General features: G+C 42.3%; 1 protein-coding gene across 3 annotated transcripts in view; it reads left to right on the forward strand.

Annotated features, from left to right (window-relative positions):
- The window catches only part of RYR3 (ryanodine receptor 3), a 547436-nt gene that overhangs the window by 369151 nt on the left and 161334 nt on the right, over positions 1-16951 (forward strand). For all 3 annotated transcript variants that reach the window (XM_080659255.1, XM_080659256.1, XM_080659257.1), the window contains exons 37-38: positions 3308-3410; positions 4183-4320. In XM_080659255.1, the coding sequence (XP_080515381.1) occupies positions 3308-3410; positions 4183-4320 (241 nt within the window). The remainder of the gene's footprint in view (positions 1-3307; positions 3411-4182; positions 4321-16951) is intronic.

Here is a 16951-nt window from a genome sequence, read left to right on the forward strand (position 1 = left end):
TTACAGACCTAGTCCCTCCCAACTGCCCTCCCCTGCTGGCCATCTTGTGGTGGCCATCTTGTGTCCACATGGGGACAGCCATCTTTGACCACATAGGGGCAGCCATCTTGTGTGTTGGAGTGATGGTCAATTTGCATATTACTCTTTTATTAGATAGGATAGAGGCCTGGTGCACGGGTGGGGGCCGGCTGGTTTTCCCTGAAGGGTATCCCAGATCAGGGTGGGGGTTCCCTTGGGGCATGGGGTGGCCTGGGCAAGGGGCCTATGGTGGTTTGCAGGCTGGCCGCACCCCCTGGTGACCCAAGCATAGGCTGGAAGCAGGTATCTGGGATTTATTTGTCTTCTATAATTGAAACTTTGTAGCCTTGAGCGGAGACCAGGGCAGGCCAGGAAGCTGGGCTTCCTCCATTGCCGGGGACAACCCAAGCCTCCTGCTCTCTCAAGCTCCATGGCTACCGCCATTTTTGTTGGGATTTCTTTATCTTCTATAATTGAAACTTTGTAGCCTTGAGCGGAGGCCAGGGCTGGCCAGGGTGTGCGGGAAGCTTGGCTTCCTCCATTGCCAAGGAAACCCAAGCCTCCTGCTCGCTCTGTGGCCACAGTCATCTTGGTTGGGTTAATTTGCATACTCACTCCTGATTGGCTGGTGGGCATGGCTTGTGGGCATAGCGGAGGTACGGTCAATTTGCATGTTTCTCTTTTATTAGTGTAGATAGATGATTCTGCTACCTACTTCCAAAAAATTGTTTGCAGTGGAAGCTTTGACTAAGGCTCTTCCAACCAATAGTAAATAAGGTTCCTGGTTTAATAAGAGAGATTGTAAACTTTTTTAACCTAGAAACCTAAACAGAAGTAGAAAACCACCTTTTGCCTGTTGTTTGGGTTACCCTGCCTGAGGCAGCAGAATGGACAAGATTTCCTCTGGTTACTGCTCCAGTCCCTCCAGATGTTCACTGGCCTGGAGTCATGGGTCTGTGGGATGAATTCAAACATCCAGGAATCCAAGTGGAAAATAAATGACTGCTTTATTTTTACTAACTTTTCATTAATCTCTAATAGTATTTTTTTAACTACTAAGGAAGGCAGCAATGCGAGGACCTGACTTTGTCACCAACATAAATTGCATATTTTTTTCATATCATATTGCAGTGGCTTTCATACCGTGAAATATCACATTCATGACATGCTTCCAGATCACAGTGGATATAAGACCTGCCACCAGATCCTTCTGTCTAATGAGCTAATAAACAAGCACATATGTTATTATGTCACAGATTTGTTTTTTATGCTCTTGATAACTAGATTTCAACATAATTGTTTCTCTTTGTAATCCTCTACATTTTATTTCATGTATTTAAAATATTAATTTGCAAAGGATTACACTAGGGTTACACTAGTGTTACACTAGGTTGTAAGAGTGGTCCATGGCACAGAAACGGATAAGACTCCCCAAGACAGAACTATAATGAAGAAGATGATAGACTGACTGCAAAACATAAAGCCTACACATCAGGAAAGCCACATAAGCAACATTAAAAACTCACTGAAAACTGGAAAATATATTTGGAAAATTTGTTATGAGAGTTAATAGTCTAGAGATGTGCAAAGTACATGTTGATTAATGTTTAAAATGATAATTGTCCAACAGAAAAATGGAAGGAGAACATAGTTGGGATATTTCTAAAATGTGAAGTAAAAATGGTCCTTATTGTGGAAAAACAAAGTTCAGCCTCACCAATTAAATGCAAATTAAAGCAACAGGGATATGACATTTTTCACCCATTAAATTGGAAAATATTTGAAAATGTGTTAACTCTCATTATTGTAATGGAGATGGCAAAGGAATACACACTCTTGTATAAATTTGATGATAATACAAATTGCTATGAGCTTCCTGGAGTGCAATTTGGCAATTCATATCAAAAGCCATGAAAATGCACAAACCTTTTGATCTCAAACTTTTGCTTTTAGGAGTTTATCTTAAGAAAATGGTAAGAGATGTGAACAAAAATCATGTAAAAGGAAATTAAAACCAACTTTATTTATAAGGATAAGAAATGAAAATAACCTAAATATATCATACCAGGTCATTAATTTTACATAAATTTTACATAAATTGTTATTTATCCATATAATGAAAATGCAATGCACCTATTAAAAATTAGGTTAAGGCCTGGCCGGTGTGGCTCAGTGGTTGGGCATTGACCTATGAACCAGGAGGTCATGGTTCGATTCCCAGTCAGGGCTCATGTCGGGTTGCAGACTCGATCCCCAGTGTGGGGCATGCAGGAGGCAGTCGATCAACGATTCTCTCTCATCATTGATATTTCTATCTCCCTCTCCCTCTCCCTCTGTGAAATCAATAAAAAAAATATTTTTTAAAAATTAGGTTAAGGAAATAAGAAAATGCTCAAGATAAATTGTTAAGTAGAAAAAAAATAAGTTTCAAAAGTGTATCTAGATCCCACATATATAATCTCAGCCCACATACATAAAGATTGGAAGATATTAACTAAAATACTAACATTGGTTTTCTTTGGGTGGCACAATATCAGTACATTTTCTTCTTTAGGTATTTTCCAAATTTTGTGCAATTAATAAACTTTTATAATCAGAAAAAATTACAAGCTACTTTTATTTATATTTTATCTAACTTATTATTTATTTTTTACTTTAATTTTTTCCATCACCATTTATCCCTTCTATGCTCCCCTTCCCCACTCCTGCAATCACCAGACTATTGTCCATGTCCATGAGTTCTCTTTTTTTTTCATTTTTGCTTCATCCCTACACACACACTCCCAACCCGCTTCCCCCACCAGAACTATCTATCTGTTTCTGTCTATGAGTCTGTCTCTATTTTGCTTAGTAGTTCAGTTCATTAAGTTTCACATGAGTGAAATCATATGGTACTTGTCTTTCTCTGACTGGCTTATTTCACTTTGCATAATGTTCTCCAGGTCCATCCATGCTGTTGCAAAGGGTAAAATTTTCTTCCTTTTTACAGCAGAGTAGTATTCCATGGTGTAAATGTACCACAGCTTTTTTTTTTTTTCTCAGTCATCTACTTACTGATGGACATTTGGGCTGCTTCCAAATTTTGGCTATTGTAAATAACACTGCAGTGAGCATAGGGGTACATACATTCTTTGGAATTAGTGTTTTAAATTTTGACTGTTTTTACCAAAAAAAAAAAAATGAGTTAAATAAAATTTGCGATGAATGTTGGGTATCTGTCTAAGGCAGGATCTGAGTTCTTTGGACCACCACTGAGAACAAACTAGTCATTGTTCTTTGTCCCCCAAAGATCAACATGCTTCTTAACTTTCAACTGGGAGAGAACTGCCCCTGCCCAGACGAGATCCGGGAGGAGCTGTATGACTTCCACGAGGACCTTCTCACTCACTGTGGTGAGCTTCCAGCATGCAGCTTGATCAGAGACAAGTCGCTTCCTGGCTCCTTCGTTAGAAGCCAGTAGGGGGAGGGAAGGTGGGAAGTTGTTTTTCCATTTAAAAATCACAATTCTAACTATTTAAGAAATGGTTCTATACAAACTACTTGGGTCAGGGAAGATACAGGAAATAATCCTGCCATAATTCGTGTCTGAAATGTCTTCTACCTGCAAGAGACTTTGCTGAGATATGAGAAGGGACTGTGTCTCTGAAGAAGGAAATAAAATAATTTATCCTACGTAAACCTCACCCAACTCACTTTGAGTTAGAGAGTTGGGTTTGGGACTCGACTTCTGATCCCCTTTGTACTTTGGCAATGATATACTATTGTAACGTCTGTGCCTAAAGGATTCTAAGCCAGCAATTCCTCCCTTTGATACATATCTGTTGGTTTTAAGTGGCTCTTAGCATTTGTGCTGCTTATATATCAGTGGATTGAGTAATATATTGGATAACAGATGGTCTTTTCATTTGAAATAACTCAATGTTAACTCTTTCTTTCTAGAGAATTTAGAGTGCTTTGGGAATATAGGTTAGAAAAGTTAAGTTTTGGGGTTGAAATTACTTCATGTTCTTGTACACAAGAAATCATCTTTTAAAAAAAAAACTTGTGAAAAGACATTCTATAGGCAAATACTTAAGGATGAGAAGCAGAGTTCTTATGTTCTCTCAATCATTTCATGGTTTCATATCCTGTTCAATATTTTCACTGTGTGCTGTGACTTGCTAGGGGTTCCCCTGGAGGGAGAGGAAGAGGAGGAGGAGGACAGCTCTTGGACTGGCAAACTTCGTGCCTTGTTGCAGAAAATCAAAGGCCCTCCCAAGCCAGAAAAGCATCAGCCGGCAGTGGAAGAAGAGAGATGCCCTAGTAAGTGACCTTTCAATCACAGTATTGCCAGCACAGGGCTCCTCTGAGACCTAATTAAGGGAATTAGCTTTCTAACAAACATCTATGATAGAGATGGGCTGTCTAGCTTCAAAGAAAGTAACTGCTATAATTGGTGGTAGTTATTGTTGTATATATTGAGCTATGCTTTTCTTCTCATTTAAGCAATTTAATTTCAGAGTCTTTGAAACCTAGGGGGTCCATTGCGTGGTGGGTCTGCTCTTGTTGTATCTCTAGTTAAAAAATGCCTAGATACATGTTTCTGTGCTGTGTTCTCTGTTTCCATCATCTTCCTCTTCTAACCATTGTTGTTTCTGTCACTTCTGCTTGTGGTTCCTGAGCATTGAAAATTTCCCAGTGAGGAAACAAAGTAATAATAAAAGTGGAGTAAAGGAAATAGGATGTGGGGTTTTAGGGAGGTGTTTGTTGTGTGCTTTTTGGCTACAATTTTCATAATGTAATATCCTAAAGGACTTTGACCTTCTATTCTTACAACAATGCCAAACCTTGTCCGAATTCATTTCTTTAGTCCTTACAGTATAGGTGACTTCTACCATGTGACCATGTTGAGACAAGATCCTAATTTGTTCTACGGGGCAGTTTATTGTCTGCAAACCATTAACATTTCAAAAGGAGCGTTGTCTGCATATTATATATAATCAATCTGTCTTTAGTATCAGATTCTGCAAATATATCATTTGTCTAAAGAAGAAGGACCTTCCCAGGTTTAATATAGTTGCATTTTATCTTGTTCCCTGTTCTTATCCATCTTAGAATATGTTTTCAAATCATAGACTAGAGCAATAGCCTGTCAAGATATGATGGGTTTGTCTAAAAACACTAACTTAGGGGTTCATATATCTTATTGCCCTTTATATTGACCTTCCATCTTTGTCAGACCATCTCTGAAAGGAAAGAATCCTCACCATTTATCAGCAGAAGTGTTGAAGCCTCTGGAAAAGTGTATGGGGTACTTGGCAACAGTTGTCCTGGCAACCCTTGATCAGACCCATCTGTCACCACGGACCGGGTAGGGTGGGTATTTGGTGAGGATATGCCAGCAGGATTTCTAAAAGCACAAAAGAATGTGAAATTAGACTCCCTTTGTGGTTCCTGCCAAAGCAGAACTAAAAATAGATTGAGCTGACCCGTATTACCTGCTGAGAGTCTATTTTGAAAGTGGATGTTTCTTTCTAATAAAATATATCACGACTAGGTTCCCTCCAAGGGGGCCATTTCATGTTAGGGAAACAGAGTCTGTGATGAAATCACCTGGCTCTGTGGAGTCTCCCTGACTCTAAGAATGGTGCCCAGGCTCCAAGGCTTGTAACCTAGCACTGGACCTCGGACCTTGGGCCTCGGGCCGAAAGGCCGTGTTCTGTCTGCTCTGGTGGAACATGCAAACCCGAGAGGCCACCCCAGTCTGAGACCATGTCTTCAGCACATATTTCTTCCCTTCCACAAGCAGGGCTATGAAAGGCACAAGCTTTGTGTCATAAGTCTTCCATCCTGGAGTCCCAGAAATAGAAATAAAAGGTGGTGAAGCATGTCTGCTTGTCAGCATATGGATTCCCTGCCGCGTGTTCCAGATAACCTAGGCCTCTCACTCAGAGCTGACATATTAAGAGAAAATCTTAGGAATGGTTTAACTGCCACACCCCCAAAATTGTTTTTAACTTGATGGAATGGAGAAAATATTTTTTAACATGTAGCCAGTTGAAATAAAGGGGTCAAAACCCTTTAAAACAGTGAGCCGCGGTTTGCCGCTCTGTTGACTAATGAGTTTGCTGACCACTGTTTTAAAATATTGGCAACATTGTCCATGTTATTGCTTATCTAATTTCTCTTAGCCTTGCATTTCATAAAATATGAGAAGTATAGATGAGAATAACATGCTATCGTGAATTGACAATACTTCACATAGTCAGCCCTCTGTATCTTTGGGTTCTGCATAGTTACGTTGTTGCTTATGTGTACAACTAGGTGTACTGGTTAATAATAGCGGATTTTGTAATCAAAGAAAACACGATCATTTCAAGAAAAACATCAAAAGTGCTTTATTCAAAGTAATGTCTATTGCTAGCTACACATTTCTCCATCTTTCGGGTAATTTGTGGGTTCCGTCCCAATAAAACTTTTCTTGTTTTGAGACAAACCATTCAGGGACCCAATTTTCCACTTCTTCGTATGTTTTGAAGTGCTGCTCAGAAAGTGTGTGTGCCATCGATCAGAACAAGTGGTAATCTGAAGGAGCAAGTTCTGGTGAATACAGTGGGTAGGTTAATACTTCCCAGGCAAGATCTTTTAACGTGTCTTTAACTGGTTTTGAAGTGTGTGATAGTGCATCATCATGAAGCAAAATTACTTGGCCATGTCTTCTGGCACATTCTGGTCATTTCACGATCAAAGCAATGTTCAAATTGATTATTTGTTTTCGTTAGCGATCAGTATTAATGGTTTCACCTGGTCTTAGAAGCTCATAATACACCACACCTTCCTGATCCCACCAAACGCAGAGCATTGTCTTCTTTAAGAAGCAATTTGGCTTTGCAGTCGATGTTGATGGTGAAACTGGATCAACCCATGATTTTGTGCATTTGGGATTCTCAAAATAAATCCACTTTTCATCGCCAGTCACAATTCAATGCAAAAAAGACTTTCTTTTGTGTCGTTGAAGCAACGTTTTACTGATGACTTTTCGGTTTTCCATTTGTCTTTCATTCAGTTGATATGGCACCCATTTTCCTTCCTTTAAAATATTTCCCATTGCTTGTAAATGATTGGAAATTGTTTGCTGAGCAACGTTTAATCTTTCTGCAAGTTGTTTTTGAGTGTGACACGCATCTTCATCCAATAATGCTTGTAATTGTTGGTCTTCAAACTTTTTCAGTTGACCTGGACTTTCTTTGTCTTTCACATCGAAATCATCACTTTTAAAGTGTTTAAATCAGTGTTCACAAGTATCTTGAGATGGAGTATGTTTACCATAAACTTCCCAAAGTATTCAGCAGCACTTTTCTTCAAAATAAAGTAATGAATTAAAACTTCCCGCAAATGCTCTTTTCTTGGCACGAAATTCGACATTTTTAAGTGTAAAAATATTTATGATGTTAACACCTTCAGAAAATTTGACATATGAAGTTTTGAAGCTTGCTGTCAATACAACAAAATAGCATACATATCACATCATCTTATATAACAACATATGTGTAACTCCATCTATTGAAAAAAATCCGCATTATTAACCAGTACACCTAGTATGTAGTTTGGCCTGAGATGATTGTGTCTGTACTGAACATTTATAGACTTTTTCTTTTCATTATTCCCTAAATAATACAGTATAACAACTATTCATATAGCACTTACATTGTATTAGATGTTATAAGTAATCTAGAGGTGATTTAAAGTATATGGGAGGATGTGTGCTGGTTATATACAAACTAGTGGCCCAGTGCACGAAATTTGTGCATGGGGTGTTGGGGGGGGTGGTGTTCCTCAGCCTGGCCTGCACCCTCTCCAATCTGGGACCCCTCAAAGGATGTCCTAATGCTGGTTTACAGGGATCAGGCCTAAACCGGCAGTCAGACATCCCTCTCACAATCCGGGTCTGCTGGCTTCTGCCACTCACCTGCCTGCCTGCCTGCCTGCCTGATTGCCCCTAATCACTCTGCCTGCCAGCCTGCTCACCCCCAACTGCCCCCCCCTGCAGACCTGCTTACCCTCACCTTCCCTCCCCACTGGCCTGCTCACCCCCAACTGCCCCCCCTGCTGGCCTGCTTACTCCAAACTTCCCCTCCCCTCCATCCCCCCCTCCCCCCACTGTCCTGATCACCTCCAACTGACCCCTCACTGATGGCCTGCTCACCCTCAACTGGCCCCCCTGCTGGTCTGCTTACCCCCAACGGCCCCTGCTGTCCCATCCTGGCCTAACCACCCCCCCTACCCCCCACCCCCGGCGACCTAAGGTCCCAGCCCCTTCTTTTTTTCTTTTTCTTTTTTTTTTTTTTTCAGCGCCTCCTTGAGCAGAGGCCAGTGCCAGCTGGAAGCAAGTATCTAGGATTTATTTATCTTCTATAATTGAAACTTTGTAGCCTTGAGCAGAGGCCAGGGCAGGCCGGAAGCTTGGCTTCCTCCATCGCTGGGGCAACCCAAGTCTCCTACTTGCTCCAGCTCTGTGACTGGCCGCCATCTTGGTTCGGTTAATTTGCATACTCACTCCTGATTGGATGGTGGACGTGGCTTGTGGGTGTAGTGGAGTGATGGTTAGTTTGCATGTTTCTCTTTTATTAGTGTAGATACTACACCATCTTATATAAGGGAATTAAGCATCCATCCAATTTGGTATCAACAGAGGGTCCTAGAACTAATTCCTTGCAGACACCAAGGGATGACTGTTGGGTTTGTGTTTTGTTTTATTTTTTTAACTCTTCCATTGCTTGATTAATGAATATAGGACTCAGAAGAATTAAGGGATTCTTTTGTTCTTTCCACCATTACCTGGTTCCAGAAAAATTTACAGGTGACTGAATGTCACCAGCTTTAGGTAACCAAGATGAGTAGAGCTGTGATCCAGGTCTTCTGACTCTGATTCCCCCTCTTTCCATTGCCTCATGCAACTTGCCAAAGAATTTTTCAGTGTATATATCAGGCACCCCCAACATAAGTATTACATACAGAATGGCTTTTTAAAACCATCACATTTTATCTTGCCTACTGCATCTGTGAGGTAACGCACTACTTGACTCATGGTTATGTGTACTCAGAAGGTCAAAGTTTTAACATCGAAACATCAGCCAAGCCCAAGCTCTGGACTCAGGGGTTCAGGGTAGGTAGTACAATTTCTCCTCTATAAGAAGGTGGTGTTGGCCAGATGATCTGCAGGGAAACCTCAACATTTCTAGGAAACAGAAAGCAACAGTGTCCTGCACCCATAAGAATCCTGCTGGCTGGTTCGGGGTTACTGGATTTGCCTAAACTAACTCCAAGTCCATTGAGGATGAACACTGTACAATCTTATCAAAGATCATATGAGAATGAAGAGAGGAAATCTGATAGTAACAGCCCACTGTACTGGGTTACACTTTGTTTTCATATCCCAATCCAGCTAATTCCCTAGAAAACCATTCGCCTGCTAGTTCTAGGCCAGTATTTCCCACACACTACAGTTTAAGCAGGGTTTCCCTGAATGTAAATATGCAGCCACTGAGTTACTCCCCCAGAAGCATCATGTATCACAGTACCTGACACAAAGTGGGTCCTAGATAAATGTTAGGTTGTTCTCTCCCCTGACAACCAGTCTAGGTTAGCCCAGCTCTGGGTCAGACTTCTGATCGACAGAACTGTGAGACTGTAAATTTCTGTTGCTTTGTCACTAAGTTTGTGGTGATTTGTCACAGCAGCAATAAAAAAAAACTGACACCGGTGGCAACAGCAAGAAGCAAACGCTAGGTGTCAGACATCTTGCAAAGGTAGGGTTGACATATCTTGGCAACTAATTAGAAATGTGAGGAAGAGGAGGGTGTTACAGATGGTCTTTATGGATCCCTTGAGGTGGGCGATTGAGTTAACAGAGGGAAGGGGCAGAGCCTGACTTTTATTTAGCTCCTTAGAAGTCACAAGATTTTTCACACCTCTCTCATTCACCTGAAGAGCCCTGTGAATGAGATGCTTGGTGTAATGTCCTAGTATTTGGAGATGAGGAAATGGAGAATCCAAGGCATTAAGCAACTCACCCTCATGGAAGGCAAAGCAGGGAGCAGAACTCATTCAGATAACACACGGGCTCTAGTCCAGTGCTTCTCGGCAGGAGATGCATAGCAGGTAGTAGTCTGCGTCTGTTGAATCAGTCAGAGTCAGGCCTGTCCTTTGGTAGCCTGTGTTTTAGTGATGGAGAAGAGAGCTTGGTTGTCATGGGAGCGAAAACCTAACATTTACTGAGCACCTGCTTTGTTCCAAGTACTGTGCTAGATGCTTCACATCCCCTCATCTGATTTTGTCTTCATAGCAAACAACCAGATACAGTGGCAGCCAGGTTCCTGGCTTTTGTTTGTTTAATTCTCACCTGAGGATATGCTTCTGTTGATTTCTAGTGAGAGGGGTTGAGAGTAGGGGAAGGAGGGAGAGAGGGAGACAGGGAGAGAGAAGCATCAATCGGTTGCTTCCTGTACTTGCTCTGGCTGGGGATTAGACCTGCAACCTAGGTGGGTGCCCTGACCAGGAACTGAACCTGAAGTCTTTTAGTGTGTGGGATGATGTTCTAACCAACTGAGCTATAGCCAGGGCAGCCAGGTTTCTGTTCTGCACACCAGACAACTAAAGCTGAAAGAAGCCAAATAATTTGGACAAAGTTCTTGCAGTAAGTAAGAAAGAGGCCCAGACTGGAATCCTGCTCCATGTCCAGGCCCTTACCCTTTCAGAACACTGTGCAGGGGTGACGGGGAGGGGGCCGGCAGGGGTCGGGGGAGAGGCTAGAGAAGCCTAGATACTGAGGATGCCTGGTCCATAGCTTGCCCCATAATTAGTTTATTCTCCATACTGAATAGACCGTAGAAACTAAAATAAAAGCAGTTCGATTATTTCCCCTGCAGAGCAAAGACAGAGACCTAAGTCCCCTGAGTCCTTTGCAGTCCCACCTCTGCTGCATGTTCATTTCAGAGACATACCTCCCGAGCCCATTGGAGACATCATATGATCTCTCTGCTCTTTTCCCCATTGTCACCATTGATCATTTAATCGCCTAAATGTTTTTTAAGGAAGTGATTATGGGGCTGGTTGACTGCTTTCAAAAACAACAGGCTAATTATCTCTATGTGATGGATGAGACCCAGGGGGCCACAGAGGTGGACTGGCTGAATTGGTGGTTTCACTGGCGGTCTGCAGGGCTGCTCTGGCAGGGAGAGTGTCCAGCAGCTGGAGAAACAGTCCTTTTGCTTCCACACTTGTCTCCCTTGGAGGCTCTGGCCAAGGTAGAACACCACTGAGGGAGGGAAATTTAGACACAGACTTAGCAGAAATACCCTAGTGCCACTCAACTGTCCACACCCAGTCAGCCCTGCAAGCCAAGGTCAAGGGTGCCCAGGCCAGGCCAGGCCAGGCTGACTGGGCAACTTGTGGGGATCATGCCAGTTGTGGATGAAAACAGGAGGCTCCGTGTCCAGGCCTCCGTCCCCAGACCTCCCCCGCTGCTGCCTCAGCAGACTGCCTATTTACAGGAACCTTGGCTTGTTAATTAAGTTGAGTGTTTCTTTGCTTAATTAAAAAATGAAGTGAGGATGAGTCTAATAATGACCATCATTGTTGAGGAAACTGTTCCTGCCACGTCTTTTTCTATTCCTCGGTGGTGGTCATGAGGGTTAAAGGACAGTTCAGGTGCAGTGTTTAGCACAGAGTCTGAAACATGGGAAGCTCTTATTATAATAAGAAATAGAGAGTTCTGGCCAGCCTGAACTTTTACCCTCATTCCCCAGCCAGTGAAGCCAATAGAGAAGGAAACACATGTGCATGTCCAAACATCAAATAGAGAATGGATGAATGAGAGCTGGTGCTTTCTTAGATATTCAGTGCCTGCTGCAGGGCCTGGGGCAGGCCCTGAACCAGCACTGCCTCTGGGGTTCTGACTGGGCAACTTGTGGGGATCAATGCCAGTGCCCTGTCACTGGGCCCTGGGGACATGCAGTAAATGGGCAGTTATTTCTTGTCATTCAGGAACAATGCTCTACACATTGTCTTTGCAGGCTTTTCCTTTCAGGTTTTCAGAGACTTGTCACCTTGTTCTGAGGGTTTCTGACAGCAGACAGCATCCTGTTCTAGTGGAATGAGGCAAACTGGTCCCTACTGTATGGCCAGGCCAGAGAGGCTTCGGGAAAGCACAGAGAGGTTAACATGATGAATCTACTAAGTCCCTTGGAGTGGATGGATTTAACTTCCTACCCTGCCCTTTTATGCTAATAAGGAGTAGATGTCTGGCCACTTTTTAATGCAGAGCAGACTTGCAGCCCAGAGGAAGCTCCAGGGCACAGAGCGCAAAGGGTATGAGACCTTCCCCAGTAAACCTTCCCAATTAAATCAGCAGGCTGCTGTGCCATCTGACCCCTGACATAGGAAGGGTTCTCCCTCAGCCGTCGGTCAGGGCAGTCATCAGAAAGGCCATGGAGTTGCCACAGCTCATCTCCTCACAGAAGCAATTAGTGGTGCACAGTGACGCCTTGATAATGGCCACTCACTCTCTGTGGTCAGTACTCCTGGGATATTCAAGTTTTTCTCAGTCTCAGGTTTTACTATTAGTAAATGCAAGCTGGGTAATGTCAAATAGGGTCAGTTGGCATTAAAATGTGATGGTAAAATTCTTGATGCTCATCAACTTCCCAAGAAAGCCTTAGTCCTTCCTTTGCTATTTTAATAAATTAGTACAACCCTTCTGAGAGCTCAGTGGGTCAGAGAGACAGAACACCAGAATATTAAGTCACAAGTGACTTGACTTCATAAAAGTGGATAGACACAGAGAAGTTAAACAACTTGACCAAGGCCCCACAGCCAGAGGTGGAACAAAGTCCCTAGCACTCTTGTCATTACACCATCCTTGTTTTCATTTTCTTCTACATGAATTTTGCATTGCTAACTTCAGTTTAGTGGTGAAGAAATTAAGGCTCCGGGAAAGTGAATAAACTGCCCAGCTCAGAGTCAGTTAGAAAGACTGCTAAAGCTTTATGATTTTCAGGATTATTTCTGAATCCATTTCCTAGTTTATTATGAGAAAGCACCTAGCCAGTAAATAGAACTTTAAAGCATAACTAATTTTTCTGAATGTTATGAAGCTGTTGAAAGTAAGCAGCTCTGAGATGGTTTACAGTTTAGCAGCCAACATTTGGATCTGTCTTTTACTAATTGTGATGTTGGGTAAGGGTTCTATAAAATAATGCTCAGTGTACTGTTCTAGTGCTTGTTGGGCTGCAAGTCTGCTCTGCATTAAAAAGTGGCCAGACACCTAGTGTACTTCTCAACTTCTGAAGTGAGTCTACAAAGTATAGGTCATAAGAACTTCATCTGCACATCTATCATATCAGATGCTTTCATCCAAAAAAGAGCAAAGCCCAACTCAGGTAGAGTAGCTGATAAGATCAAGGCGAACCTTAGTTTAGAGATGGCACCAGACACCGGATTCAGTTACTCTCATGGCTCTGATCACTGTCCACATGTTCCAGCTTTACCTTCAGGCTGGCGGCAAGACGGTGGCTGAAGTTCCAGCCTCTGTCCAGTCATGACAGTATCCAAGGGAAATGCAGAAAAGTCCATGAAATAAGGATCCTGAGATCACTGATTAGAGAATTTGGGCACAGGTCCATTCCTGAACCAATGAGTGTGTCTAGAAAATTAAATGCTGACTTAAGTCAACAGAGCCCACCTTTGGAGTGAGGTTGCCTTGGCTTTCTCTGAGGATCATGGGCCCTCAGGTAGAGAGGCGCACATCTCTACAAAATCTGGGTTATTTTATAAGGAAGAAGGGCTGAATGAATGCCGGAAATGTGGCCAGGAATGTTCATTATGCCACGATGGTTATCCTGGGCAGCATCTTCCCCATACTAGTGCTGAGATGTCGGCAGTTCTAAGCCTTGAAGATCAGAGGGAGAGAGGAGGCCAGAATGTGTCCTGGGAACTAGGTCACATGCTGTCTGTGCCCTGCAACCATTATCTATGGGCCACAGCAGTCCTGCAGGAGGCGCTGTCTACATTTGCTGTTGTTCTGGTTGGCAGAGGCTCCGGCCAGGTCCAGGCAGACCTCCATGGGGTCTGCACTTGATAACTGACTCTGGCTGCCTCAGCAAAGACAGACCTGATGTTTCTCAGATCCCAACTTCTGTGGGAGCTTCTATAGCCACTTGCTCACTGTGACCCTCAGTCTGGCTGTAGCTTTGGGAGAAGAGTCTGAAACCCTCAACCCAGGACGTTCTATCAGTGGAAGTATCTTAGTTTCCTCTTGCTGCTATAACAAATTACCACAAACTTTGTGGCTTCAAAATAATACAAGTTTATTGTCACCCAGTTCTGGTGACCACAAGTCTAAAGTGGGTTAATAGAACTGCATTCCTCTGGAGGCTTTAGGAGAGAATCCATTTATTGCCTTTCCCAACTTCTAAAGGCCTCCTGCGTTCTTTGACTAGTGGCCTTATCCAGCAATGGTGTCAGTCCAACCTCTGTCTCTGTCATCATTTGTCCTGACTCTGACCCTCCTACCTCCCTCTTATAAGGCCCCTTGGATTATATTTAGTCCACCCAGATAATCCAGGATACTCTCCCCAGCTAAAGATCCTTAACCCAATCACTTATGCAGCATGCCTTTTGTAAGTTTTCCTGATATTTACAGGTTCTGAGAAAGAGGCAGTGAGTATCTTTGGGGCCATTATTCAGCCTATCACAGGGAGGAAGCAAGCAGAGGTCAAAATACACTTTTTCTTCTCACTTGAAAATTACCTACCACCTGTTCAGGCCTCCACAGCATTTGCAGCAGAGTACAAGCTGACTTTTTCATCATTCAGAATTTAAAAATCAGTGTACATAATTTAGATGCACAGAATTATTTTTCTTTTCCAATTGTGTCAGCATTATAAATTGTTTTCCAAGTTTAAACTAAGCCCAGTGCAGTATTATGTGCTCCTCTCCTCCATGAAATCAGAAGACTTTCTCTTCCAAACTGACCCAGATTTAAGAGCATGCTCATAGAAATGGAACCCCTACATAGGTTTAGAATCTGGAAACTACAGGAATTTGCTTTGCCAGAGGCCATGATCTGCTTTTTTAAAATAAGCATGAACTTCATTAACATGATGGACACTTGGACTCTCAACTGGATTTGGAGATGATGAAAAAAAAGACTTTTTCCAGACCCCTGCAGCCTAAACATTTAAACCTGCACTGTGAGAAGAAATTACCTTTCTCTTATTGTAGTTGGCATTGCAAAACTGGTAATTTGAGCATTGAAAAAAGGCATTTACCAAATATTGTGAGTGACACTTGGAAGTTTTTTTACAAGGCTCACAGAATGGTGAGCTTGGGGTTCTGAGGTCCAGCTGCAGGTTACAAAAAGTGGAAGAAAGTAAATAACAATACCTGGGCTCCCAAACTGATGTACTAAGGCAGCTCTAACTTAAAGACACTCTAATCCTTTCTTCTTTTTTTTTAATATATTTTATTGATTTCAGAGAGGAAGGGAGAGGGAGAGTTAGAAACATCAATGATCAGCTGCCTCCTACACACCCCCTACTGGGGATATGCCTGCAACCAAGGTACATGCCCTTGACTGGAATCAAACCTGGGACCCTTGAGTCCGAAGGCTGACGCTCTATCTACTGAGCCAAACCGGTTAGGGCTAATCCTTTCTTCTTAAGTGGAATATCTGACCAATCCAGAAATCATGTAGTGAAGTAGCTATTTTTCTTTTAAAGTATCTTTCAGGCATCAAGTCTTCCTAAACAATACAATGCCTTAGAAATATTTCCATTTCGAGTTAGCCTGAACAATCATTTCAAGTGCAGTTTCTAGATCATATATTTGAAATAGTTGACTAGCTGTGACTCTCCCTAATTACATTAATTGTGAAAGTGGAGTGAGCTAGAATGTTAATACTTTCATAAATGAAGCCATTTATAATCGCCAAAGAAACCACATGCACATGACTAGCTTCCCTAAGGGAATCTGTTTTATAGGGTTTATTTTATATCTCAGCAGAAAACATGTGTTTTGTTACACATCTTTCTTTCTCTTTTCCTTTTTGGAAAGAACACTATAGCTTTTTAAAAAACCCCATGAGCTGAACCACCTAGTAGGCTTGACAAGTCCTCCTTGAAACAGGTAAATCAGTGGGCAAAAATCCTAGAGTTGCAACAAAGGCTGTGGAAGCAACTTTATTACATAAGTGGAGTATTTAGGTGAGAGAGAGAGAGAGAGAGAGAGAGAGAGAGAGAGAGAGAGAGAGAGAGAGAAAGAGAAATACTGGGCCATAAATGTATCAAGCAGTAGATTTGAGCTCTCGTCCTCACCCTCGCCTTCTCCTGGAATCTGTCCCCTTTCAGGAGTTGTGTTTCCTATTAATATAAAAGTGTTTTTAAGTCATTAAAGGGCAGGATTTCCAAGAGGAATTTAGAAAAGCAACAAAAAATGAAATCATTTTTTTAGTTGTAACTGTTCTTAATGTATCTGTCTCTCTTTGGTTAAGAAAGAGGTTCAGCCCTAGCCAGTTTTGCTCAGTGGATAGAGCATCATCCTGTGGATTGATGGGTCCTGGTTTCAATTCCAGTCAAGAGCACATGCCTGGGTTGTGGGCTTGATCCACAGTAGGGGACATGCAGGAGGCAGCAGATCAATGATTCTCTCTCATCATTGATGTTTCTATCTTTCTCTCCCTCTCCCTTCCTCTCTGAAATTTAATAAAAAAATTTTTTAAAAAAAGAAAGGGTTTCGAATTTATCTCAAAAATTGACTCGCTTTGCTGTTGAAATTCCTGCCAAAATTGTCAGCATTCCCCCATTGATGACAGAAAAAATAAAGTGTTCACTACAGGGACTGCTTGTATAAGCCATCTCTTGAAGGAAAATGGCATTCCAGGGTCATCACAGCAAAG

The sequence above is a fragment of the Plecotus auritus genome (assembly GCF_963455305.1).
Source record: "Plecotus auritus genome assembly, chromosome: 1".
NCBI lineage: Eukaryota > Metazoa > Chordata > Mammalia > Chiroptera > Vespertilionidae > Plecotus > Plecotus auritus.